A 27,700-nucleotide genomic window follows, 5' to 3' on the forward strand; every position below is an offset into this window, starting at 1 on the left:
GCAATGGAAATAAGTGTTTATTCATTTATAGAAAATTACGGTTTGCAAAAATTAAATCGTGTAAATTTTATTAGAAATTACGAATACGTTCTATAAAATGATATCATAGTAATGAAATATATAAAATAATAATATATAAAGTATTGTACGAAAACGGTAAGGGCGAATCGTTGGGGCATTATTCCTTTAATTATCACGTCAACGGATGGAAAGATTTGATTGAAAACATGTTCCGCAGGGGTGCCTTTCGATCCAGCTACCCTCAATAAGCGGCCTCAAAGGAACAACACAGAATGGACTTTCATTAGAAAGCCCTCCTAGAGTCAGAACGTGTAAAAGTAAAAGAAAATAAGAGCAACCGGCAGCTGTGCTCGTCGAGGCAAACGAAAAAAATATTAATAACGAGCCACGGCGTCGTCCACCTTGCCGACCCTTTGATTTCCGGCTTGTCGACCTTTCCCGGAAACAATGTCTATGTGCAAGGCTCCGTGACGTCGCGCTTCGCATGAAAATCACGGATAATTTGTCAATCGCGAAGAGAAATATCGAAGCCACGTTACCACGGAAAGACATCTGCGCTTCCGGTTCGACAGTTACACGAAATACTGTATTATTGCGCGTGAACTGCGGACATTAAAATTCAAAGGAAATTTTAATATTCAAAAAACTACAGAGTGCACTTAATACACAAATATACAGGGTGTTCGGCCACCACCGGGGGATTCCAGAGGCAAAAATAAGACGAAAATCAAGAATACCAATTTGTTGATGGAGGCTTCGTTAAAAAGTTATTAACAATTAAATTCAAAAGTTTCAAATCGTTCTGGAAAAATTATTTTTGGTTGCGGGGGTTAATTGCAATCATTTCTGGTGAATAGACCTACCCTCGAAATCCTACCCACTTTCGAGAAAAAAATTCGAATAGGTAGTAAAATTTTTCGACAAAATTGAAAAATTTCAAATCGTTCTAAAAAAATTATTTTCAGTTACAGGGGTTAATTGCAATCATTTTTGGTCATTACACATACCCCCGAAATCCTACTCTCTTTCGAGAAAAAAATTTCTTTACCGAATATATAATTTCTGGCCAGAAATGCGCTGATAAATTGTACCGATTGATAACGATAGCAGATTTTAATGAAATTAACAAGCAACATTGACGTGTTAATTTCATTAAAACCTGGTATCGTTATCAATCGGTACAATTTATCAGGGCACCAGCGACCGTGCAGGGTGAATTTAGAGTCCGTCTCGTCTAAACGAGCGTGTAACAAGAAGCCACTTCCACCGAGTCGACCGGTAATAGATTAAAGCCATCTTCCACCCCTGTACCGTAGCTTATATCGTCCTCTTAACACCCCAATCCGGGGTAGTTTTGCTTTAGTTCGCTTGACCCTACTTGTCCCATCAGGACCTGGGCGGCGAACGTTTCTCCCTTCAACGTGCCACGGCCCCGTCGCTCTGTCTCTTCCCTTTATCCCCGTCGTCGGTGAATTTTTATTCCCATCCCTCTTCGTCGCTTCCCGTTCCTTTGTCAGCGTCCTATTCCACTTTCTGTGACTTCGCTAGCGTTTAGTTTCCGTCGCGAACTTCTCTCTGTGTGCCTTTGATTAGGTGTTTGCCTCGCAGTTTCTTCGGCTTCTGGACCAAACGTTGCTCGCTAGTTAAAAGCATTTGAACTTTTCTAATTCACGAGTAAATTGTTCCGTGCTCTCTTTGGCATCCAGATGGTGTAACGCTGCCTGGAACGATACTGTCGCGTTTTTAAACACTTTGCTCGCGTTGTTTCTTAACCGTCTGTCGACACTATTGAGTTTCTAAACTCGCGATGATGCAAGAATCATCTCCAGTAACTGTGTATACGTGTAGAGATTTACTTTACATTTTGGTGTTTATTATGTGAAGATAATAAACCTTTCAATCCATAAACTGGTCTTTTATAGTAGAGACCTGTAAGATATATCTTGAAGCATAAAATGAAGACTGCAATAGGGAGAGAAATATTAATTCAAGGAAATATTGAAGTATCTAATTATAAAACTGCAAATTCCAATAGGAATAAGGTGTATCGACATATTTGTCCCGTATAAGTATATTTTTCTCGTACCGTTATTTATGGGACATTTTTTGTTCTCAAAAAACTACAGAATGCACTTAATATGCAAAAATATAAGAAATAGTCAAAGTGAGATACGAATTATTATATTTAGCGATTGAGACAACCCCCTACAAAGCTTCCGTTTCATTAATTCTATTAATAAAAGTTATAAACTACAATCCAAGATGGCGTCTGTCAGTTTGGGGACACGGCTATTTCACGCGCAACAGTCTACTAATTTCCCAGGCGCAGAAACGGTAATTTTACCGTAGTACAATCGAACTTTTAGCTAGCTTTCGACTTTGATCGGTAAAATGTATAATTCGATCGAAAACAATGCTTTGATTTTGTATTTTTTCAATATCCTCAACCTCTATCCATTCGTCTATCGTAAGAAAGAGCGCGCATGTGCAGAAACGCCATTTACATATCAGTTGAGAAAAGACAAAGTCTAGTAATTTCTCAAGTGCACAATCAGTCATTTTTAACATGCTATCACATACTTTTTAGCTAGCTTTCGACTTTGATCGGTAAAATGTATAATTCGATCGAAAACAATGCTTTGATTTTGTATTTTTTCAATATCCTCAACCTCTATCCATTCGTCTATCGTAAGAAAGAGCGCGCATGTGCAGAAACGCCATTTACATATCAGTTGAGAAAAGACAAAGTCTAGTAATTTCTCAAGTGCACAATCAGTCATTTTTAACATGCTATCACATACTTTTTAGCTAGCTTTCGACTTTGATCGGTAAAATGTATAATTCGATCGAAAACAATGCTTTGATTTTGTATTTTTTCAATATCCTTAAGCTCTAACCATTCGTCTATCGTAAGAAAGAGCGCGCATGTGCAGGAACGCCATTTTCATATCAGTTAAGAAAAGACAAAGTCTAGTAATGTCCCAAGTGCGCAATCAGTCATTTTTAGCATGCTATAACGTACCTTTTAGCAAGCTTTCGATTTTGATCGCTAAAATGTATAATTCGATCGAAAACAATGCGTTAATTTTGTATTTTTTCAATATCCTCAACCTCTATCCATTTGTCTATCGTAAGAAAGAGCGCGCATGTGCAGGAACGTCATTTTCATATCAGTTAAGAAAAGACAAAGTCTAGTAATGTCCCAAGTGCGCAATCGGTTATTTTTAACATGCTATCACGTACTTTTTAGCAAGCTTTCGATTTTGATCGCTAAAATGTATAATTCGATCGAAAACAGTGCGTTGATTTTGTATTTTTTCACTGTTTTCTGGCGTTCGTGTTCGTTCGCGCAAGGAGTATCGCGCATGCGCGGCAAAGCTTTTGCGTGTCGGGGAAAGGCAAGCCTTATTCGTTCCCCTCGCGCGTGCGGTTAATACGAAAGAATGCGAGACCGTGGCTCCCCGTGACAGGGAACGGCGCGAAGAGTCCACGCAATTTCCTTAATGTACTCGCTAAATGTTCTAACCCCTCCCGATACATATACCAGCCGGCATTACGCGGATACATGCGTCGCCTATGTGCCTGGTGTACGCGGATCACCCTTCGAGGCGAGGGTGTGCGGTCACACGTGGAACGCTCGAAGGAAGTAGGCTAAGCGGGCATGAGTGGATGTCATGATAGAACCGATTATCGATCACGGAAGACACATGGCACCGACGCGACAAGTATTCCTCTGCGTTTATAGTTAAGTGTCTCGAGTTTTTCGTCTCGATTCCCACCCCTGCGTCTTTTCGGTAAAGTTCTTTATCGTTGGGGCGAAGATCGAACCGTAAGATCGTGAGTAGAATGGCAAAAAGTGGTTGTAACGTACAGTGGACAAGAAAAGTTTTTACACATTCGATTAGAAGTTTTTATATTCGTTCATTAGTATGATACATTAACTTTACATCGTGATGCAAAATTACACGAATGGTATAACGTTCAAATCTATACGTATATTCTGTATTTCAGGGTAATGTTAATTGCAGTTAGAGGGGTCGGGCGTTAAGCAGGTTAGATTTAGATGGTTCTCCGTCATGGATCATTTTGGATCCATTGGAGTTTCTCGAAAGGTACACTCGGATAAAATGGTTAATGGGGTAGCTAATGTCCCCATATGCCCGAGCCAGCGCGTGGATATGCAGGACACGCAATGGGCGGCGCGCATAAATAATTTAAGCCCCGAACCCATCATCCATCCTCGCGAAGAACCCCATTTCGTTTAGGTTAGGTGGTGCTCGCTCTGGTCATGCGTATCTGCATAACGTGTTCCTCTGATAACGTAATTTACGAAATGCAACTATAATATTCGTTTCGAAATCTGCTCCAATAGACGCTATGAATATTAGAAAGATCGTTTGCAAATTTTATTAAGGGTAGCTCCCTATATTGAGTTACTGGTCCATAGTTTTTTGTTTCCGCAATCGAGTATTGAGCTGCATCGAGCTAAGCTACACTTTGGAGTAATGGTAAAATACATTTTTATAAGCTATCGTTTCGTTTACAGTAAATTGTAAATTGAGATTTTCGTCACCGCAGTATTTAATTTCAAATAGTTTTTCAAACGTGTACTATTTTATTTTGTTTATTCGTACGAGAAATGGTCACGATAAAGACTTGTTTTACAATATCTCGCGAATCTAAAAACGTGTTCATTTTACTGTATAAGACTCGATGACAAGAGGTTAAGTAGAAATAGTTAAATCATGCATGAACGATGGAACGAATTATTAAGCTCGTTGCATGTTTGGAATTTTATTAATAGCCATCGTTCGTTAAGAATTCTACGGTACCATTGATTCGAACTCATTATTTCGCTCGCCTGTTAATTTCTAATCGTTCGAGTACGAGAGCTACGAATATTTTCAAGTAAACTATGCAAATTGCAGAGGGTAGTCTTAATCCTTAAATATAATAATTCACATCTTGCATATTAAGTGTATTCTATAAAATTTATTATTTATTTTAGAAATTGCATTCTTAATTTTGAGGTTATTGCATTTTAATGAATTAAATTGTAAAGAATCTTTTTGAATAGAATTTAGAATTGATGTATATTAAATAAAGAATACTGAACAATTTTAGATGCAATTATAATAATATCAAAGTGTCACTGATGATTAGATATCTGTATGCAAATTCCCATTTTTATTAATAGAATTAAGAAAATGGGGGCTTTGTAAAGGGTTGTATCGACCTTTAAATATAATGATTCGTACCTTACTTTAAACATTTCTTATACTTTTGCATATTAAGCATATTTTATAGTTTTTGTTTATAACGAGACTGGATCGTGTTATCTCGCGATCGACGATGATCTATCAGAGTGACTCGCAGTTTCCTCGAAACGCAAACCCCATGTAAAGAAGGGGGAGACAGGTCCATGGGCTTTTTATCGGGGTACCCCGAGCCACAACGAACCAATCGCGTATTAGCCGGGTCCGCGGACACATTGTGCGCATTTTATACGTGTTTGCACAATTCCCGATGAATTTTCGTCGTGCTGGCCAACTGTTTGCCAGCCAGCACCAGACAGAAGGGAGAAAAACGGATCCGACGGCTCGGTTGCCGTTTTATCGGTCGGAAGATATTGGATTTATTAATGTCGCTGGTTAGGCACGTCGGATTTATTTTATTGTCGGCCACGATCCCTCCCTCCGTCGATATTTATCCGCGATACTCACCGTTTTCGTTCTCTATCCGCTGCTCGATATTTCGAACCACAGTACACTTAATTACAAACTCTCAAATACTTTGCATTTCTTTATACGTGTAAAACTTTTCTATCAGCGAGGCCTAAAAATTCCAGAAACGATACAGAAGTTTTGAAAACCACGTTGCCCCCAGACTTCCTCTGTAATAAAAAAATTCTCTTCATCGAGTTACTAAGTTATCTAGACACCAATCCAGCAACGTTCAAATTCATTTATTATCGTTAAACTGTCGCCATCGTTTATTTTATTCCTTCCACAAATCACGTGTCATCCTCTACACTTTAAGGGGGTATTCTTGTCTAAAATCTGATATTTTCAGCTTTTTTCGGGAGTTTTTTTAAAATGAAACTATAAAACCTTTTGTGTGTCAACAGTTAAAGTATACAAATTATTCTTGTAAACAAAAAGTAGCAATTACGTGAACCGTGCCTGGGTAACACGCTGGTTCCTCCTGTGTCTATAATAATAAATATTTTTACACAAAACTTTTGCAAAAAGTACTTCAAGAAATGTACTTTCGGAGAACATCAAACATTTACCAGAAAAAATCTCAGAATCACGTCTAAAAAATTCTTGAAAATTGCCTTTATTTTCCGCCGTCACACTGGTTGCACCCCTTGACCCTAAAGAACCGGACTCTCGCCATGTTGGAGTCCACGATTTCAACATTCTCAACGTTCCACACTCGTCTTTTTCGTGCCCCGTTCAACCCCGTGTCTCTAACCCCTTCAAAATCCTAGAATTCCGGTAAATATGTGTATCGGTTGTGACACACATATTTACTATTAAAGTATACAAATGATTCTTCTAAACAAAAAGTAACAATTACGTGAACCGTACCTGGGTAACACGCTGGTTCCTCCTGTGTCTATAATAATAAATATTTTCATACAAAACTTTTGCAAAAAGTACTTCAAGAAATATACTTTCGGAGAACATCAAACATTTACCAGAAAAAATCTCAGAATCACGTCTAAAAAATTCTTGAAAATTGCCTTTATTTTCCGCCGTCACACTGGTTGCACCCCTTGACCCTAAAGAACCGGACTCCCGCCATGTTGGAGTCCACGATTTCAACATTCTCAACGTTCCACACTCTTCTTTTTCGTGTCCCCTTCAACCCCGTGTCTCTAACCCCTTCAAAATCCTAGAATTCCGGTAAATATGTGTATCGGTTGTGGCACACATATTTACTAACACTTAAAGTATACAAATTATTCTTGTAAACCAAAAGTAGCAATTACGTGAACCGTGCCTAGGTAACACGCTGGTTCCTCCTGTGTCTATAATAATAAATATTTTCATACAAAACTTTTGCAAAAAGTACTTCAAGAAATGTACTTTCGGAGAACATCAAACATTTACCAGGAAAAATCTCAGAATCACGTCTAAAAAATTCTTGAAAATTGCCTTTATTTTCCGCCGTCACACTGGTTGCACCCCTTGACCCTAAAGAACCGAACTCCCGCCATGTTGGAGTCCACGATTTCAACATTCTCAACGTTCCACACTCTTCTTTTTCGTGCCCCGTTCAACCCCGTGTCTCTAACCCTTTCCAAATCCCAGGGTTCCGCTGGTCTCTCCACCCCCGCGTTCGATCCGGCGGTCCAAGTCAAAACTCGGCGGTGTCGTCGTCGTCGTCGTCGATCTCCGGGGATCGCGTTACTTTTGATTATCCCCTCGGAACAGTAGAAAGGGAAACGGACTTGAAAGGTTCAGCTTACGGACCGGTGCACGCAAATGCGCGGGCGTATGTCGTTTAAGCCCATTTAACCGTGCAAACGTTTGAGAGATCACGGCCGGTGCGGAGGAGACAATGAGAGGGAGCTGTCGTCGGGGCTTTGTGAGAGGCTGGCTTTCACGAAATGGGGGGGAGGGGTTGCACGGACCCGAATTCGAAATGACGAGGTAGCTAGAGGGGTTGGTCGGGCCGAGGTCGCGGGTGGAAGCGCCGGCGAAGAGGTTGTTGGCGAGGCGGTGGTTATCCTCCCGCGACGGCACACCCACGCAGGCGCCCCGTTAACCCTCTGTCTCTGTCGTTTCTTTCCCTCCTGCCCCCCCCCTTTGCCTTCTGTCTCCCTGTTTGCCGCCGACACGGTACCGATAACTACGCCCTTGCCTCCTTCCACCCTCCTTTTTCCATCGAACTATACACTGTTCACGCAGCACTGTCAGCGATTTTTTCCAAAGATATTTTAATTAGAAAAAAGAATGTTGGTTTTTCTCTTCTAACAGAGAAAGTTTTCTTTATGTGACGAAAACCATCGACGCGCAATGTTGCGTTTCGCGTCTCGAAATACAAGTCAAGAGGGTGCAACTGTGCCCCTGGCTTGGCTTGTTTAGACAAAGTGTAGGACCGGTTGGGTCTGAGGGTACGGGACGTACTTTTCGTCACTGACCTATTCATTCTGTATTGTCCTTTCAAAGCGTTAAGACGTGCCTACCTAGTGTTTACAATAAAAGCTTAGTTAAGAATTATTCCTTTTTATAATTGTTTTTTTTCTATTCCACCACCTATTTTCGATAAAAGAAATAGAAGAGGAAAAAGTTTTGCAATTCCTTATGACCGGCAAGACAGTGTATATCAATTTTGTACATTTACATTATTTTGCGAGAAACGAAGGTGACTGATTTTTTTAGTTTTTTTGGTACTGTAGTTTCGAAGTATCCATCGGCTATTCGATCGTTCGAAAAATTTCACACCTTCTTGAATTTTTTTCTCGGAAATGAGTAGGATTTCGGGGATATGACTATTCACCAAAAATGCTTATAATTGACCCCTACAGCCAAAAATATTTTTTTCAGAATGATTTGAAATTTTTTTTTTTTCGTCGAAAAATTTAGGCACCTACCCAACCCCCCTGTCGATTTTTCTTAAAAATTCCTTTTTCATTTTTAGTAATTTTGTTTGACGCCCTACAGAAAAGTTGTCTAATACTGTTTTGTAGGTACCCATGAGCTCTACTTCAGAAAAAAGTTTCATTGAAATATATTCACAATTGTATGAGTTATGGCTGTTTGAAAATTCGACCATTTTTATGGGGTTTTTCTCATTTTGCAGGGTCAAGAATCAACTTTTCGAATATTTTTGCGACTTCTACATATTCCCCACCAAAATACGCGTAGTTTGCTTTTTTAAACATTCAAATCGTCCAATCCGTTCAGAAGTTATGACGTTTTAAAGATTCACATGAAATTTCGGGATAACAATTCTGGCCAAAAATGATATTTTCGGTGAGGAATTTTTTTCTCGAAAATGGTTAGGATTTCGAGAGTATGTCTATTGACCAAAATCAATTGTAATGGTCCCTCGTAACTAAAAATAATTTTTTTAGAACGATTTGAAATTTTTTAATTTTGTCGAAAAATTTCACATCTTCTCGAATTTCTTTCTCGAAACTGGGTAGGATTTCGAGGGTATATCTAATCATCAAAAATGATTATAATCGACCCTTGCAATCGAAAATAATTTTTCCAGAACGATTTGAAATTTTTTAATTTAATTCTTAATAATTTTTTAACGAAGCCTCCATCAACAAATTGGTATCCTTGATTTTCGTCTTATTTTGGCCTCTAGAATCTCCCATTACAATTTTTCCCAGGGGTTGCCGAACACCCTGTATACATACATTCGTAGTCGAAGTATTAAGCAATACAGGACGTTGAATTCTGTAATGTTCGCCAATCTAAACGAAAACGAACTGTACAGATAAATTATTATTTGTTTTTATTTTAATCGTCAAGTTTATTTCGATATCCAACCCTTTAACCGGACAAGGGGCACCACTTTTCACAGTAATCGGTGGTTTTATTCGAAAATCCAAGTGCCTTAGGGTTATGCAACCGCGTAATGGGTTCATGGTTTTAAATGGCGATTTCGCGTTCGGTCGAATATTAATTTGATCAGTTCCGTGTAGATGAAAGAGGTTCACCGGCTGAAAAACCATATGCGTAAATGGGGCAGGCGAGCAACCGGCCGGTATAAATTCAAACGTATTTACGCGGCAAGGGCGCCGTAATTTATTACCAGGCGATGTAATGGAAACGCCCATAGAGAAGATCTGCCCGTGCAAATTCGATTATATGCATTTGTATTTTGCCTCCGATCCCTCCGCCCTTCGTCCCGTCACCCTTACCGTCCCTGCGCTCGGTGTATGGACTTAAATTAAAAAACGTACGGGGCGCGTAAACGTGCATACATCATCGGTACCCGTCCTTTTTCACGTTCGTGAAATTCTCCGTTCGCTCAATTTCCTGGGAGGAATACGTTGTTCACTTACGAGGGTGGTCCCAGAAGTAACCGACCTAACAAAAAAAACACAAGAAATTTGGGAACAGATATCTTCATTTTTCAACATAATCTCCTTTTAACTGGGTACACTTTTCCCTGCGGTGTTCAACAGCTTGGATACTCTGTTTATAGTTGGGAACCATCGAGCTCCTCGAAAGTAGCCATTAACCGCAGACTCCACCTCCTCATTATTGGAAAATCTTTTAACACCGAGCCATTTTTTCAAGTTTGGAAAGAGAAAATAATCCGAGGGGGCTAAATCTGGCTAGTAGGGTGCGCGAGGGAGTAATTCGAACTTTAACTCCTGGATTTTGGCCATCGCGATAACGAATGTGTGAACTGGTGCATTGGCTTCACATCGTTCTGGAAAAATTATTTTCGGTTGCGGGGGTCAATTACAATCATTTTTGGTCATTACACATACCTACGAAATCCTACCCACTTTCTAGAAAAAAAATTCGAGTAAGTGGACAAATTTTTCGACAAAATTAAAAAATTTCAAATCGTTCCAAAATAATTATTTTTAGCTAGAGAGCTTAATTACAATCATTTTTGGTGAATAGACATACCCCCGAAATCTTACCCATTTTCTAGAAAGAAGACGCTCAGGGGATGCAATAAACAAGTGTCCTCCTGAGGTAGTACCAACCTTTGCAAGGGAGGGGACCGCACGAATGGATACAAATTAAAAATACATACATGCAATGCTCATTCTCGACATAAATATTGCGATAGTATTTTCGTGGCCACGTCGTTTGGTTTTTCAATGCCGATACTTGCCAAACTTTGGGGGATGAAAAAGAAACATACGATTCGAAGAAACTCGATTCAGATCCCAAACCGAGAAAAACCCCAAAATTCAAATAAACAGCAAGAAATATCTCGATACACTCACAAAAAAGAATGAGAAAAGCAACTATCGTGGTTGAAACAAAAGCATTGAACTCAATGTTTCTCGCTAACATCGTTAGATTTTTCAAAGCAGTGGCGACACTTGCCAAACTTCGAGGGATGAAAAAGAAAAGATACGATTCGAAGAAACTCGATTCAGATCCCAAACCGAGAAAAAATCCAAAATTCAAATAACTAGCGAGAAATATCTCGATACACTCACAAAAAAGAATGAGAAAAGCAACTATCGTGGTTGTAACAAAAGCATTGAACTCAATGTTTCTCGCTAACATCGTTAGATTTTTCAAAGTCGTGGCGGTACACTTGCCAAACTTCGAGGGATGAAAAAGAAAAGATACGATTCGAAGAAACTCGATTCAGATCCCAAACCGAGAAAAATCCCAAAATTCAAATAAACAGCAAGAAATATCTCGATACACTCACAAAAAAGAATGAGAAAAGCAACTATCGTGGTTGTAACAAAAGCAGAAAACTCAATGTTTCTCGCTAACATCATTAGATTTCTCAAAACCGTGGCGACACTTGCCAAACTTCGAGGGATGAAAAGACAAGATACGATTCGAAGAAACTCGATTCAGTTCCCAAACCGAGAAAAAACCCAAAATTCAAATAACCAGCGAGAAATATCTCGATATACCCGGAAAATAAAAAATGGAAAAAAGGCATCGTGGTTGAAACAAAAGCATTGAACTCAATGTTTCTCGCTAACATCGTTAGATTTTTCAAAGTCGTGGCGACACTTGCCAAACTTCGAGGGATGAAAAGGAAACATACGATTCGAAGAAACTCGATTCAGATCCCAAACCGAGAAAAACCCCAAAATTCAAATAAACAGCAAGAAATATCTCGATACACTCACAAAAAAGAATGAGAAAAGCAACTATCGTGGTTGAAACAAAAGCATTGAACTCAATGTTTCTCGTTAACATCGTTAGATTTTTGAAAGCAGTGGCGATACTTGCCAAACTTTGGGGGATGAAAAAGAAACATACGATTCGAAGAAACTCGATTCAGATCCCAAACCGAGAAAAACCCCAAAATTCAAATAACTAGCGAGAAATATCTTGATACCATCACAAAAAAGAATGAGAAAAGCAACTATCGTGGTTGACACAAAAGCATTGAACTCAATGTTTCTCGCTAACATCGTTAGATTTTTCAAAGCAGTGGCGATACTTGCCAAACTTTGGGGGATGAAAAGGAAACATACGATTCGAAGAAACTCGATTCAGATCCCAAACCGAGAAAAACCCCCAAAATTCAAATAACCAGCGAGGAATATCTCGATATACCCGGAAAATAGAAAATGGAAAAAAGGCATCGTGGTTGAAACAAAAGCAGAGAGTCATTGTCTCCGGGAGCCGTAACACGCCAGAAGCGTACGATGATGCGAGTTCGACCCTCGTCCCCTGACCTTTTCGCCGCAGCCACAGCTGATATTTACGGTATCCTCGAAGGAAGCAAAATGAAAAATAGAAATGTCATCGTTTGTCGGGTCAAGTGTGCGCCATCAGGGGGGGAACAAGGGATGCGTTCCAGGCTGGCGAGTCGGCGCTGGGTGCTGCTTCGTCCCCCCCTATTTTTTCTCCGTCCCCGTGGTCGTTAGTCTTGCCACGAGCCAGCACAGAGAGAACCCGTGGGCGAGCAGACCTCCAACCCTCGGTCGGGCCGCGATAAACCTCCGCGGTGATGCTTTTTACGGTGACGAACGACTCCTGGAGGCGTGTCGACATGTGCAACGGAGCCGATGAAGGGTGGGCTCGCGTGATCGAAGCCCGAGGAGGACGCCCACGGAAATCACGGGGTCGCGCAATCGCAGAGACACCCCTTTAATGAATCTTCCGCGATGGGAACGCGTTTGTATCGGTTGGTATCGGCCACCGAGCTTCGCCGAGGCCTCGAAACAGGTTGAAAGGCGGACGGAATTTCTACGGGGACACCATGATTCGACTTTACGTCCGCGTCGCGAAGATGTAGGGTGGTTCTTAGCTAGAGGGGTCAACATTTTTTTTCTAGCTTTTTTTTGACGCACCCCCCATAGATCGCGACACTTGACGAAGAAATCATTTGTTCATTGAAATCAAATAACACATATTCGCGTGTTAGAAATAAAGTGTCATTTGTTTCTGCGCCACCTGGAGCTCTTCTGACTTACTATTATTGTACCGTGTGTCTTTTTGTTTGTAACGAAGTGCTCGTTAAAAGTGTGTTGCTGAGAGGGGTGTCGAGTTTTGCTCATTTGAACCCCCAAATTTCCAGTTAGAAAGCATATCGTAGGTCACAAAAGTATTCGAAATGTATATTTAACATTAGTACGAAGCTGACCCTCCTTTTACCGTTATTACAGCCCTAACTTTTTGTAATATTGGTTTGGCAATTAAGACAATTTCTTCATGGAATTTTTAACAATTACCTTTTGCCATCTTTCAGGCAATATCATAATTCCTCTTTCGTAAAAGTTCCGATGATTGATGTCATCATCGTTATTGAAATTTTTACCATTCAAGAGGAGCGAAACAAATGATAATCTGACAGTGAGAAGGTCAGAACTATACGGTGGATGTGGCAACACATCCCCAACGAAGCTCTAATCATTTTTACCGAGTGGCCAAAGAGATGTGTGACCTAGCATTGTCATTCGTTAGCCATTGTATACTTGATACGTTTATTCACCTTATTCAACTTGTGCTAATAATCTGACAGGGGGTTACAGCGGTAATAAATAAATAAATATGTTGTGCACCGTGTGCTGGCGAACTATCGGCGTATCAAACGTTTTTTATTGGTCCATCGGTTTTATTGTAGAACCAGAGAAGAAGCTGACGCGCGCGCATAACAGGTTTTATGGTCGTCGTCGTACATGCAAAGGTGTCGAACCATCTGTTGCCCCTGGAGCACCCCAATCCACGTGGTTAGGTGGAAAATTTTGCATTCTTCGCGGCGCAGACATCGTTCTGCGATTATGGTCCCCGCAGCTCGATCGTAAACGCGCGAACGACTCAATTGGCGGCTTTCATGGCCGATTAAGGGGTGGATTCTCGCGTAACAACGTTAAAATTCAAGTTTCCTGTTTAATTTTTGTTCTTCGAAACGCTATAGTTCTTTTATTTCTTTTTTGTAAATACTATAATTTATTTTCGTAATTTACTTAACTATCCTTTGGGAATACAAAGTAAATTTTTCAATAATTTTTATTGACTTTTCATGGTTTTATTACGCCCGCAGCAAATATGTGTTTAAACGCTGGCGTAGGTGATTGCAGCTCCCAAGATTGACTAAATAAAAAGAAAATCAAAAAAGCAAGTGGTTTTCACATGCTTCTTTTGAAGCCAGCTTAATATACAGGGTGTTCGGCTATCCCTGGAAAAAATTTTAAAATAAAGAATACCAATTTGTCGATTGAAGCTTCGTTAAAAAGTTATTAACGTCTAAAGTTCCACCCGTACTGAATTTTTTTCTAGAAAATGGGTAGGATTTCGGGAGTATGTCTATCCACCAAAAATGCTTGTAATTGATCCCCGCAACTGAAAATATTTTTTGCAGAACGATCTGAAATTTTTTAATTTCATCGAAAAATTTCATCACCTACTCGAATTTTTTTCTCGAAACAGAGTAGGAATTCGAATATATGTCTATTCACTAAAAATGCTTGTAATTGGCCTCCGCAACCGAAAATAATTTTTCCAGAACGATTTGAAATTTTTGAATTTAATTGTTAATAACTTTTTAACGAAGCCTCTATCAACAAATTGGTATTCTTCATTTTCATCTTATTTTGCCCTCTAGAATCCCATATTAAAATTTTTCCCAAGTTTGGCCAAACACTCTGTATATTTAAAAAAAATTGATTTTTTAAGGTCTAACATGATACTGCCTCCTTAAACGTGTCTAAATTCGTAAAGAAACGAAATGATCGTGCGAGCCTCGAACGGACGCCGGCCATTAGCCTCGTCCGAGCGCGCCCTGCAACCGGATACAGCTCGAGCGCGCGAGGGAACGCGATCAGAAGTCGCGCAGCGAGCGTAAAATCGCGAGCTCGTGGCGACGCTTCAAACAGGACCGTCGGGGGCGGAGAAAAAAAGGGGCGAGTTTTCATCTGGAAGGTGAAAGGGGAACGAGACGCGGGGACAAAGGGGGACGGCGAAGCCATCTGACGCGACCGAGAAAAACAAAGACGCGCATTGAAAAGTGTGCCCCGGTTGATGGTGGTGGACGTATCTATGCGTCCGTTTATACGTCGACCCCGGCGACTTATTTGGTTCAGTGCGGATGAGAGAGAAGAGTATACGCGACTGATCCCGACTAAGATTATAAAATGGCGACCCTCAACCCTCCTCCCGATGCGGCTGTTCTTAATTTCGCTCGGATCCTTTTGTCCCCCTCCCACATCCCCTACGCAGTTTCTCCGCTTCTTCTGTCGTCTTTCCTCCATTTTTTCCCCCGTGTTCTTTCATCCCCCGGCAGCCCTCTTTGCCTTTCCGCGACGCTTGCTTTCGCAATCGGCACCCCGGCTCTCCCAGACGTTACCAAAGGAACAAACCGCCCACGAAGGGAAACAGACATACCCGCTACCATCATAGCCGTTCGAGACTCTCGACTCTTAACATTACCAATCAGTCTCGCTATCGGTTATCGAATTTCAAAGATAACAACCGTCTCTGAACTTCCTCCGAATCCTAGATCCGAAAGTGCTTTCGTTGCTAAAAAAAAAAAAGAGGTCTGATGCACCCAGTTCCCACGACCCCCCGAAATCGGTACGAAACGCTCGAAAAACCGATAGTTCGCACATGGCCAGGGTCAGGGATCGCCTCCATCTTTTTGGAAGCTTCACTCTCGTCTTCGAAGCGCATCATCGCCTGCACCCTTAACGCCGACGATCACCGAGCCGGGAGAGTCTCGATCGCCATATTGGAGGCGGACGATCCTCCCTCCAATCGGCGAGCGAGCCTCTGATGCGTGGGTGCGGACCGCGCCCAATGGCCTGGACGCCTGCCCCACCGCGGACCCGTCACACCCACGAGTGTCACGTGCGCACGAGCAGCTGCAACACCGTCCGAACAGTCGCTCGCGAACCCTCGCTCCGGACGCGTCGATCTCGGTCGCTCGCTCGCCGTAACGTCGATTTACATTGCAATAATCGTCGCCGTTTACCTTCGATCGGTGCACGTGTTGTTCGAAGCTGTCGAAGAATTCGTCGGAATCGTTTGGCTTGAAATTGGTCGCTGGATGACCGAGTTCGACGTCGGTTCTGGAGTCCGATTCAATGGAATCGCAGGATCTGGGAAGCTCGAGGCCCGTGAGAAAGAAATGAGGAAGAGCGAAAGATGGAAGTTAACCAACGCCGTGAATTGTTAGGGAACGTGCAACGTTCGATGGCAACGGACTCCTAGCAGTCTGTAGAGGACTCTGAACGAACCCGAAGCAAACAATATCCAAGTGTCCGTTCGTTCGATGGGGCTGAAGTTACGTTTACGATGAGACGCGCCTGAATCGGATCGAAAAGCTCAACGATGACTATGATAAGCTTGGAAATGCTGGGCCGCGAGGCTCTGCCTCTGGAAGGGATGTATCGTCGCGCTCGTCAAAATGTCTTGACGCCACCGCACGACAGTCCGGAGTCCCAGAACGTCCGACGGAACGGCAGTAACGCCGGAAGCGCGGCCAGCATCGTCGGCTTCGACGACACTCCGCGCAACGAGATGCATCCACTGGATCAGCCGGCCGTGGAACTCGGTCTGCCGACGCATATCCCAGAGATACTCTATTGTAAGTGTGTCGCGTCGATCTCGTTGCGTTCGAACGACGCGATAAGTCGGGCGACAGGTGTATCCGGCTTGTTCGAAGTTGTCGTTGATCGAGAAACGTGCTGATTCGCGGCTAGGAAGCTAGAAAGGCGTCGATAAAATGACTGGGTCTCGTAGGGTAGTTGAATTATGCTTCTCGAACGATGCTTGAGAGATATTTATAAACGATTCATTTTTGCAACATTCATTTATGGATGCTTATATCGGGCGTGGAAATTGTTTATGAAAAGATAGCAGGTGCTAGTTATAGTATATATCTAGTATCAAGAAACAGTAATAGCTTTCTTCACGGTATCTTTATTTGAAGTTTGGTACACACGTTATAAAGGAATTATTTAAATTTGTTTTGTTCAACGGGATTTGGTCAAGTTGGTAGAGCGATTAGCTATGGATTCTTTTGGTAGTGAGTTCGAATCCCCGTCAAGTTACTTTTTTTTTTTTTTTTATTAGTAGTAAAATAACATGTCGCATATATTTTTCCGTGTTAATAATTTGTATTAGTTATTATCAAGTAAATTCTGTATTAGCCATTCGTAGCGGTCAGTATCGAAGCTTATGATTTTCAAGAATTTAGTAATACTAATACAAAATTTACTCGATAACGATTATGATACGAATATAATGCTATTTTACTACTGTACTTACCATTGCTTTTTGTATTAAAAATTTAAGGATTAAATAAAATATATTTTTGCATTTCAATATGATAAAAAAAAAAAGGTAAATCGGCGGGGATTCGAACTCACTACCAAAAGATTCGTAGCTAATCGCTTTACCTACTAAACCAAATCTCCTACCAAATAAGTTTAAGTAATTCTTCCATCACGCGCCCGCCAAACTTTAAATAAGAATATCTCGAAAACGACGGCCCATTTTGAAGAAACCTATCAGGGTTTTTGGATACTAGGTATATACTATAACTTGCACCTGCTGTCTTTTCAAAAGCAATTTCCATGACCGTAAGGTTCCCTCGTCAGTGATTATGAAAATGGTTCTAAGTAGATTACCAATATTTTTTTTAACAAAACCCAAGCCTAATTAAACCAAACGATTCAACCTTTTTTAAATTGTAATTATCACTGTACGATGCTCTTTCGAATGTTGCAGCCTCGATACCGAAGTGTGGCGGTTGTCAAGAAGCAATTTTGGACAAATACGTGCTGAGGGTCCTCGAGATGTGTTGGCACGCGAGATGTCTCACGTGCCGGGACTGCGGCGCAAGGCTAACCAACAAGTGTTTCGCGAAGAACGGCCATGTTTTCTGCAAGGACGACTTCTACAAGTAAGTACCAATACTTAATTCCATTCCCCCGAATCGTTCGTCTATGCTTGTTGCAGCGACTGCAGGCGTCGCCCCGTTAATTGTCGCGAATCTTCCCTCTACAGTTGCGTATCCCCACCACTCGACTCCATCCCCACTCTCGTTGTTTCTAACTCTTTAACCGTATCACGCTTGCTCTCGCCTGGCAAACGCAAATATTTAAATTATTCGATACAGTAAATAAACAATTTTACAAGTGTTAAAGTTCCTCCATCGTGAACAATATTGCAACACGTCCGCAAGTTCAGAGTGCCGGTCACCGGTGACCACCATAGCAATCGACGTGTTAATGGAAACGAAGCAATAATTTAGATAAATGTATCTCACCATTATCCATTACTCTACTAATAAAAATCCAATTTACGATAATATATTCAACACGTTAACAGCCATGCTAGCTTTCCACGTCCTCGATATTTGTTCAGATTATAGAGACGAAGAAATAATCGATAATTAAATGGTAAATTTGTCGTTTTACAATATTCCAAATTAAAGTAGTTTATTTACTATAGAAAATAGCGTTATTTACAATTTTACAAGTATTAGGGTTCTTCCATTGCAAACAATATTGCAACACGTCCGTAAGTTCAGAGTGCCGGTCACCGGTGACCACCATAGCAATCAACGTGTTAATGGAAACGAAGCAATAATTTAGATAAATGTATCTCACCATTATCCATTACTCTACTAATAAAAATCCAATTTACGATAATATATTCAACACGTTAACTGCCATGCTAGCTTTCCACGTCCTCGATATTTGTTCAGATTATAGAGACGAAGAAATAATCGATAATTAAATGGTAAATTTGTCGTTTTACAATATTCCAAATTAAAGTAGTTTATTTACTATAGAAAGTAGCGTTATTTACAATTTTACAAGTATTAGGGTTCTTCCATTGCAAAGAATATTGCAAATTCAAAGTGCCGGTCACCGGTGACCACCGGTTAATTTCTCATAAGCGCTGTTATTTTGCTCGAATTGTTTTATACAAATATCTTCAACTTCCTGGCGTGGAGCACCACTCTTGTTTATTTAAAATACTTTTCCATCGCGTTACACGCACCACGTGTACCGTCACACTACGGACGATATTACCTAATCACACTGACGAGATACAAGTACACTTTTTCTCTAAACATTATCTAAACAGATAGTGAAGAGGCATAAGACGTTTATCGATAGATACTTTATCGCTCGCAAAAATCTCCACCCGGATAACCGAAACTCCATATATTATTCATCGCGGATAACGGGTAACAAGAGAAACAGAAGCAAGAGTTACGATCGAACGTGTGTTCGTATGCGTGTGTGTGTATGTGTATGCGCGCGCGTGGGTGTGTATATCTGGCGCTGGTATTGATTGTGTCAGAAGAGCGTGCCTTTTCTCATTTACCCACACCTTCGCGAGCAGAAGACGCCATTTTTCTTCTCCTGTTAGCCGAATCGAAGGAACTTCCCTCCCACCCCCCCTCGTCCTCCTCTTCTTCGCGGCGTTGGTTCTTTCTTCGGATCGGAATCTCCAGGGGAGCAGAATGCATCGTCTTTGCAACGCGTTCAGTAACTGTAAAAAGATCATCTGAGCCTGATAAATGACTGATTTACTATCTATAACAACAAACACGAGGGCTCTTTAATTATTCTTGGAAATGAAACGCGCGTTCCGTGATTTTCTTTCGAAACGCGCGAAGCAAACCGTTCGACGTCGCCGATAGCAACAATCTGAAGAAGGCGGAGCAAATTGGAAGCCATCGGCTATTGTTACATTACAGAAATATTGATAAGAACCTTATAGTTTGAATGCATAATGCACACTGCACTTGCGCGTTAGAACGATCGTTATAGAGGTTATAATTTCGTATTTCTTTTCTAAGCACTCTTCCAAATTATAATACTTGGCGAGAAAATAACTCCTGAAAAATTAGACTGGTACAACCTGTATCGATTCAAATTTCGAAATTTCGACGATTCTGCTTAAATTTCAATATTCTGTTCCGACATTCCGGAAGTATTAATGAATATTTATGATAGTGACATTTGGTAACATTATCAAACGGTATCAAACGCGATAATTCTTAGTGTGAAAGTTGTTCTTGCAACATTAGGGTGGTCATTGACAATAGAGGGTACAATTTTGTATTAATTTCTGTTCTAAGCTCTTTCAAACTAATGTAATTAGTTGGAATATTGCCCAACTCTGAGTCAAACGGTATCAAACATGAGAATTCTCAGTGTGAAAGCTGTTTTTGCAACATTAGGGTGGTCATTGACTATAGAGGGTACAATTTTGTATTAATTTCTGTTCTAAGCTCTTTCAAACTAATGTAATTAGATGGAATATTGCCCAACTCTGTGTCAAACGGTATCAAACATGAGAATTCTCAGTGTGAAAGCTGTTTTTGCAACATTAGGGTGGTCATTGACAATAGGGGGTACAATTTTGTATTAATTTCTGTTCTAAGCTCTTTCAAACTAATGTAATTAGATGGAATATTGCCCAACTCTGTGTCAAACGGTATCAAACATGAGAATTCTCAGTGTGAAAGCTGTTTTTGCAACATTAGGGTGGTCATTGACTATAGAGGGTACAATTTTGTATTAATTTCTGTTCTAAGCTCTTTCAAACTAATGTAATTAGATGGAATGTTGCCCAACTCTATGTCAAACGGTATCAAACATGAGAATTCTCAGTGTGAAAGCTGTTCTTGCAACATTAGGGTGGTCATTGACTATAGAGGGTACAATTTTGTATTAATCTCTTTTTTAAACTCTTTCAAACTAATGTAATCAGACTCAATTTTGCCCAACTCTGTGTCAAACGGTATCAAACATGAGAATTCTTAGTGTGAAAGCTGTTTTTGCAACATTAGGGTGGTCATTGACTATAGAGGGTACAATTTTGTATTAATTTCTGTTCTAAGCTCTTTCAAACTAATGTAATTAGATGGAATGTTGCCCAACTCTGTGTCAAACGGTATCAAACATGAGAATTCTCAGTGTGAAAGCTGTTCTTGCAACATTAGGGTGGTCATTGACTATAGAGGGTACAATTTTGTATTAATTTCTGTTCTAAGCTCTTTCAAACTAATGCAATTAGATTTAATTTTGCCTAATTCTATGTCAAACGATGTCAAACACGAGTACGTGGTGTAAATGCTTGCAGGCTCGAAGCATGCAGTGTTTTTCTTTGGTTAAGACCAATGTAAGCATATTACGACGACATCTTGCTGTCACTAATACTCGAACATAATGTGAAAATGTTGTATGTTGTTGGTGTGGCAGGCGTTTCGGGACGAAATGCGCGGGCTGCGGCCAAGGACTGGCGCCGTCGCAAGTTGTACGAAAAGCACAGGAACTGGCCTACCATCTTACTTGTTTCTCCTGCGCCCTTTGCTCGCGACAGCTGGACACTGGCGATCAGTACTACCTCATGGAGGACAGGAAGCTCGTTTGCAAGCCCGATTACGAGCAGGCGAAGGCGAAAGGTAACGAAAACTAACGCTATTAATCCATCGATTCGTCAAAAGAAAATATTTATCGACTTCAGATTCACGGTACTTGCTAATTAACACGTTGACTGCCAGTCTAAAATCCTAAAATTGTTTACGAGACCAAAACTTTCATTTCAGGCAGTTGCACACTACACAACTTAAAAGCTGTCGTAGCAATTACTTTTGTAACCTCATTGAAATTTACGAAGCCTATTAAAATTTATTTTCTTTGACATTTTAACTTGATAATACACCGTTATAGTTCTACTGTTTTTTATTAAAATTTTACTATAGGATGATTTTAATAACGTAGAATTCCTTCAACATGTGTATACTAAAAATGTGATAAGTGTTTTCCTAATTAATATAGTTTATTAAAATTTTCAGAAGTTATACGTGGATAATAGAATTTTTTTATTGTATTGTCGGAGGAATTACTAGACAAACACACATTACCGACGGGAAACGAGTATTCTCGTTAACGAGTAATGTGTTAAAAGTTCTGTCATCCATATATAGGTGACGTGGCAGTCGAAGTGTTAAACGCGTTTCAGACTCCATAGTTGGAGTTACGGAACTCGTAAATATTATTTGTTAGAAATTTTTATTGAATTTTATCGACGCGGTAAGAATGTGTTCGTCGTGTGGAATTACAGAGTTGGCCGATGGGGGAAGCATAGATGGCGACCAACCGAACAAAAGGCCGAGGACGACGATCTCGGCGAAGCAGCTCGAAACTCTAAAATTAGCGTACAACACCAGTCCCAAGCCAGCGAGACACGTGCGGGAACAGCTCTCGCAGGACACAGGACTCGATATGCGCGTCGTTCAAGTGTGGTTCCAGAACAGGTACGTTCGTTCGAGAAACAAAAGTTCGTAGCTAATTGGCCAGGGATCGGATCGACGCTTGCGCGGCCATCTTTGAAATATCTACGCGAACGACCCACGGCGTTCTAAAACGTAGAACTGACAACAATTAAAAGCGCTAGAACGTTGAAAACATTCCCGAAAATACCTTAAACTGTGATCTTCAGAACCACCGATCAATTAATCTTTTAAGAATAAAAAACAGTTTTTTATAAAACGTGTCAATTTATTAAAAAGTCCACTTATACAAGTTTAAAGTACATTAGAGATCCTTGACGTCGGAAATTGGAAAGCAAAAACTAAAATTAACAAGGGATAGAGTTACATTTTAATTTATTTATACTAGAAACGCACTGTGGACTCCGTTTATGTGGAGAATGCATAAGCGTGAAAACGTTTGAATGGGTCGTAGGTAAAGGGAAGCTTTCGTGGGACAACTTTTAAGCAGGACTTAAATTTTGATAGAAATTTCGGTGATTGCGCGAACATTGTCCATCCTAAGAAGCGAAAATCTGAATGTACAGTTAGGATACCATAGAAAAGCAGATTCATCGTGGCCACTGAAAGCCGTTTCTACCATTCGTTCGAACACAAAATCGTGAAGGAACAGTATAATAGAATATTTAAGTAACTATTTCCGTATTATGAAGCTTATACATACATATCTACAAAAATATTTCCTGAATTCTAATTTTGTGCTTGCAAAGAATTTATCAAAATATTAAACTCTTCAAAATGCTCGCTTAATATTAAACAATAACAAAGTTGCTACTTATTAGGTTACTATAGGAATTTTTTCAAATTATATATACAGGGTGATCGGCTACCCCTGGGAAAAATTTTAATGGAAGATTCTAGAGGTCAAAATAAGACGAAAATCAAGAATAGCAATTTGTTGATGAAGGCTTCGTTAAACAGTTATTAACGTTTAAAGTTCCGACCGAACTGAATTTTTTTCTCGTAAATGCGCAAGATTTCGGGGGTATGTCTGTTTACCAAAAATTATTGTAATTGACCCCCGCAACCGAAAATAATTTTTTCAGAATTAATTAAAAATTTTTTTTTTCGTCGAAAAATTTAGGCACCCAACCTCCTGTTAATTTTTCTTAAAAATTCCTTTTTCATTTTTAGTAATTTTGTTTGACGCCCTACAGAAAAGTTGTCTAATACTTTTTTGTAGGTACCCATGAGCTCTACTTCAGAAAAAAGTTTCATTGAAATATATTCACAATTGTGGGAGTTACGGCTGTTTGCAAATTGGACCATTTTTATGGGGTTTTTCTCATTTTGCGGGGTCAAGGACCAACTTTTCGAATATTTTTAGAATTTCTACATATTCTACACATAAATACGCGACGTTTGGCTTTTTGAACATTAAAATCGTCCAATCCGTTCAGAAGTTATGACATTTTAAAGATTCGCATGAAATTTCTGGGAAGCATTTCTGGCCAGAAATTATATTTTCGGTAAGGATTTTTTTTCTCGAAACTCAGTAGGATTTCGGAGGCATGTCTGTTGACCAAAAATGCTTGCAATTGACCCCTGCAACTAAAAATAATTTTTCCAAGACGATTCGAAAATTTTTTTTTTCACCTAAAATTTTCAGCAGTTACTTGAATTTTTTTCTCGAAAATGGGTAGGATTTCGGAAGTATGTGTATTCACCAAAAATGATTGTAATTGACCCCCGCAACTAAATATAATTTTTTTAGTATGATTTTCAATTTTTTTATTTCGTCTAAAAATTTCAGTATCTACTTGAATTTTTTTCTCGAAAGTGGGTAGGATTTCGTAGTTATGTCTATTCACCAAAAATGATTGTAATTGACCCCCGCAGACGAAAATAATTTTTCCAGAACGATTTGAAATTTTTGAATTTAATTGTTAATAACTTTTTAACGAAGCCTCAATCAACAAATTGGTATTCTTGATTTTCGACTTATTTTGGCCTCTAGAATCTCCCACTAAAATTTTTCCCAGGGGTAACCGAACACCCGATATATTATAATATAGTGGAAATTTAGACAAAATAGTATATTTTTATAAAGATGCATAGCAACATTGTGCACACTTTATACATACGTTATAACTTGTCAGTTATCGGGCTAATCTAAAGCTCAAACATTGTTGCAACTTGTATTTCATTTATCGCTTTCAAAAAAGTGGCTGAACTGCGTATATTATAACAAGTGGCGTTGAAAAAATCGTTTTATCAATAGCATGAACGCTTGCACTATAATCAGTAACGCGACCGTATTTAAGTGTACCTCAATACGTTTTTTCAAAAATTCTTTTATTCGAGCATCATCGATAATGAATTTCTCGAAACATTGTATATTTAATAGGGATTTAAAAAATTTTTTAACAAGTTAGAATCTAAAGTTACTAATTAAAAGCCTTAGATTATGGTTCTGTGGAATATAATAATAATAATTCTATTTTAATACATGTATAACTGTATATTTGTTTTATATGTCAAATTAATCGAAGAATGTTAATTTCGAATCGACAGTTTTATTATTAAATATATAGTGTAAAAAATAGTAAAAGTGTAAAAGTTAAGTATAAAAAAAATTAATGTTAATTCTGCGATTTCTCGCATGAATCAGCACGCACGTTGATAAACGCAGGAGCGGTATAACGTTATCGCGATGTCTGTCATCGACAAGCGCAGATAAAACAAGCAACAATGTTATAAAAACGTTCACGTGCTCGATGGCATTTTTCATGGGGGCGATTCAAGTAGCTTTTCCTCGATTCTCAACGCAGCTCGAGCCATTTTGAAAAAACGCGCGAAGATAAAATTGATATTTTGTTGCAACTTTCAATGGTGACAAATCTGATAAAAAATTAAATAACGCCGCAAAGAAAGTTGAGTTATCGCAATGTCAAGCTACTCCTTAAAAACTCGCGAAAATTCAAGTCATCGTTCTGGGAAGCTTAGTTTTTGTTCTTTAAGTATCGAACTATTCTATATTTGCAATAAACTATTGTTGCAGACACCAAATATTCCATTATAAATCATTGTTTGACTCTTTAACACGTTCACTGTCAAATCAAAACCGTATAATATTCAGCAAAAGTAACATTTTGATTTCAGACCGTTGTAAGCTACATAACCTAAAATTTGTTTCGGTACTTATTCTTGGAATTTTGTGAAAATTCATAAATTCCATCCAAATTTATTTCCTTCGATGTCTCCACTTGAGATCTAATTTTTCTAGTATCATAATGGGTAAATCCTGCCACTACATAACCTAAAATTTGTTTCAGTACTTATTTTCGTAACCTTGTTAAAATTCATAAATTCTATCCTTTATTTCCTTCGATGTCTTAACTTGAGAATTAATTTTTCTAGTATCATAATGGGTAAATCCTGCCACTACATAACCTAAAATTTGTTTCAGTACTTATTTTCGTAACCTTGTTAAAATTCATAAATTCCATCCAAATTTATTTCCTTCGATGTCTCCACTTGAGATCTAATTTTTCTAGTATCATAATGGGTAAATCCTGCCAACCTAACCTAAAATTTGTTTCAGTACTTATTTTCGTAACCTTGTGAAAATTCATAAATTCCATGCAGATTTATTTCCTTCGATGTCTTAACTCAAGAATTAATTTTTCTAGTATCATAATGGTGAATCCTGTCACTCATATATGATTATCATTAAAACGTGTCTGTTTCTTTACGTAGAAAAGTTAAACAAAATGAATGCCTGACGAACAGAGTACAATGATAATTAAGATACAAACGAAAATGAAGATAAAAGATAAAATTTATGAAAATCAAAGATACAAATTGTCAAGATTAAAAACGTAGTTTAATAAATGAAAAATTGCAATTCTTCGTAGTTAAATTAAACAACGCAACGTCTTATTTCATTTGAAATATAATAAACCAAAATGTCTGCCTTAAACTTCGTAATTCTTCTTTTATTTTATTCTTTATTATTCTAGCCGATAAACGAAGTTTCTAGGTTACGTTGCTCGAATTAACTTAGGCACAGTCGTCCACCGATTAAACCAAAATATTTACTTTAATTAATACGGCTGACCAAATTGTAATTTAAATTCGTTTGTTTCGCAGAAGAGCAAAGGAGAAGAGATTGAAGAAGGATGCGGGTAGAACGAGATGGTCCCACTTTTTCCGAGGTACTATGAAAGGAACGGGAGCTGGTGGACATTCACCTAGGCACGATAAGCTTCTCGATAAGGACGAACTTAAAGTCGACCTGGACTCCACCTTCGGTCATCACGGTATGTAAATTGCAATCAAGTTCTTCGCTGTTCGTAGTATTAGGATAGACAGATGGCGGTTGTAACACTCGAACTTTAGAATAAGGTTACGTAAAAGCAATTGCACTTACGCGACAGTGTTTCGTACGAACACGTTACCTATATCGAATATCTGGATTATTAAAAATTTTAATTCGTTCTTTATGCGTTTTAAATCTACAATATTAATATCTTATTACATCACCTTCACATCTGCGTCACAATACGTGTTTTATTTAAACATATTTCTATTTCATGTTCTATAGTTGTTATTGGGTTAAATTTTGTTATGTGAAATTCACTTCTCGACCCCTCGCTGAACATTTTTACACGTTATTTTGTATCGCGACCACGCGTTCACTTTTTATTTCTAGGTTAGGTCGCGTTACCAAGCAAATTCTGGGCCCATAACCAATGTTAAGTTTTAATTTATCTTTTATTTGTTTAGTTAGGTCACATTCGAAATGAAATCTATAATATTGATATTTTAATATACTGTATAATATAAATGAACGTAAAACAAAATTACGCGCGCGTTCGTCGCGTTACATGGCGAATACACATGCAAACTCGAGTTACACACAGAGGTCGCAAGCATCGTTCATTAAATAAAAATTACAAGCGAAGAAAATGTTACAACCGTTCTGTATTTATTATATATTTTGAGATATTTGCAATGTTACAACCATCGTCAATCTATCCTACAATCGCCAAGTCTTCCGTAATTATATTATAAAATGGAAAGTATTCTGTGGCTAAAAGAACTTGGGAAAAACTGTTTCTATGTATGATTCTAAATATGTGATGACCAAAATCAGTTAGTATCGTAACATAATCGTTTAGTTCGCGACTGGTATTTCGATTGCAAAGTTCTAACCCAGACCTAACCTCTCACTGAACATCTTTACACGTTATTTTGTATCGCGACCACGCGTTCACTTTTTATTTCTAGGTTAGGTCGC

The 27,700-nt window shown here is 39.2% G+C and overlaps 1 protein-coding gene across 3 annotated transcripts in view; it reads left to right on the forward strand.

Moving 5' to 3' along the window:
* Positions 1-27,700, forward strand: part of Lim3 (Lim3 homeobox protein) — a 144,487-nt gene that overhangs the window by 60,065 nt on the left and 56,722 nt on the right. For 2 of the 3 annotated variants that reach the window (XM_076778945.1, XM_076778946.1), the window contains 4 exons: positions 17,889-18,063; positions 21,386-21,588; positions 22,251-22,443; positions 26,551-26,720. In XM_076778945.1, coding sequence (XP_076635060.1) covers positions 17,889-18,063; positions 21,386-21,588; positions 22,251-22,443; positions 26,551-26,720 — 741 coding nt within the window. Of the gene's footprint in view, positions 1-16,134; positions 16,744-17,888; positions 18,064-21,385; positions 21,589-22,250; positions 22,444-26,550; positions 26,721-27,700 lie in introns of those variants that run through there. The other variant, XM_076778947.1, reaches the window with a different exon arrangement.

This window comes from Colletes latitarsis, chromosome 11 (assembly GCF_051014445.1).
Source record: "Colletes latitarsis isolate SP2378_abdomen chromosome 11, iyColLati1, whole genome shotgun sequence".
Classification (NCBI taxonomy): Eukaryota; Metazoa; Arthropoda; class Insecta; order Hymenoptera; family Colletidae; genus Colletes; species Colletes latitarsis.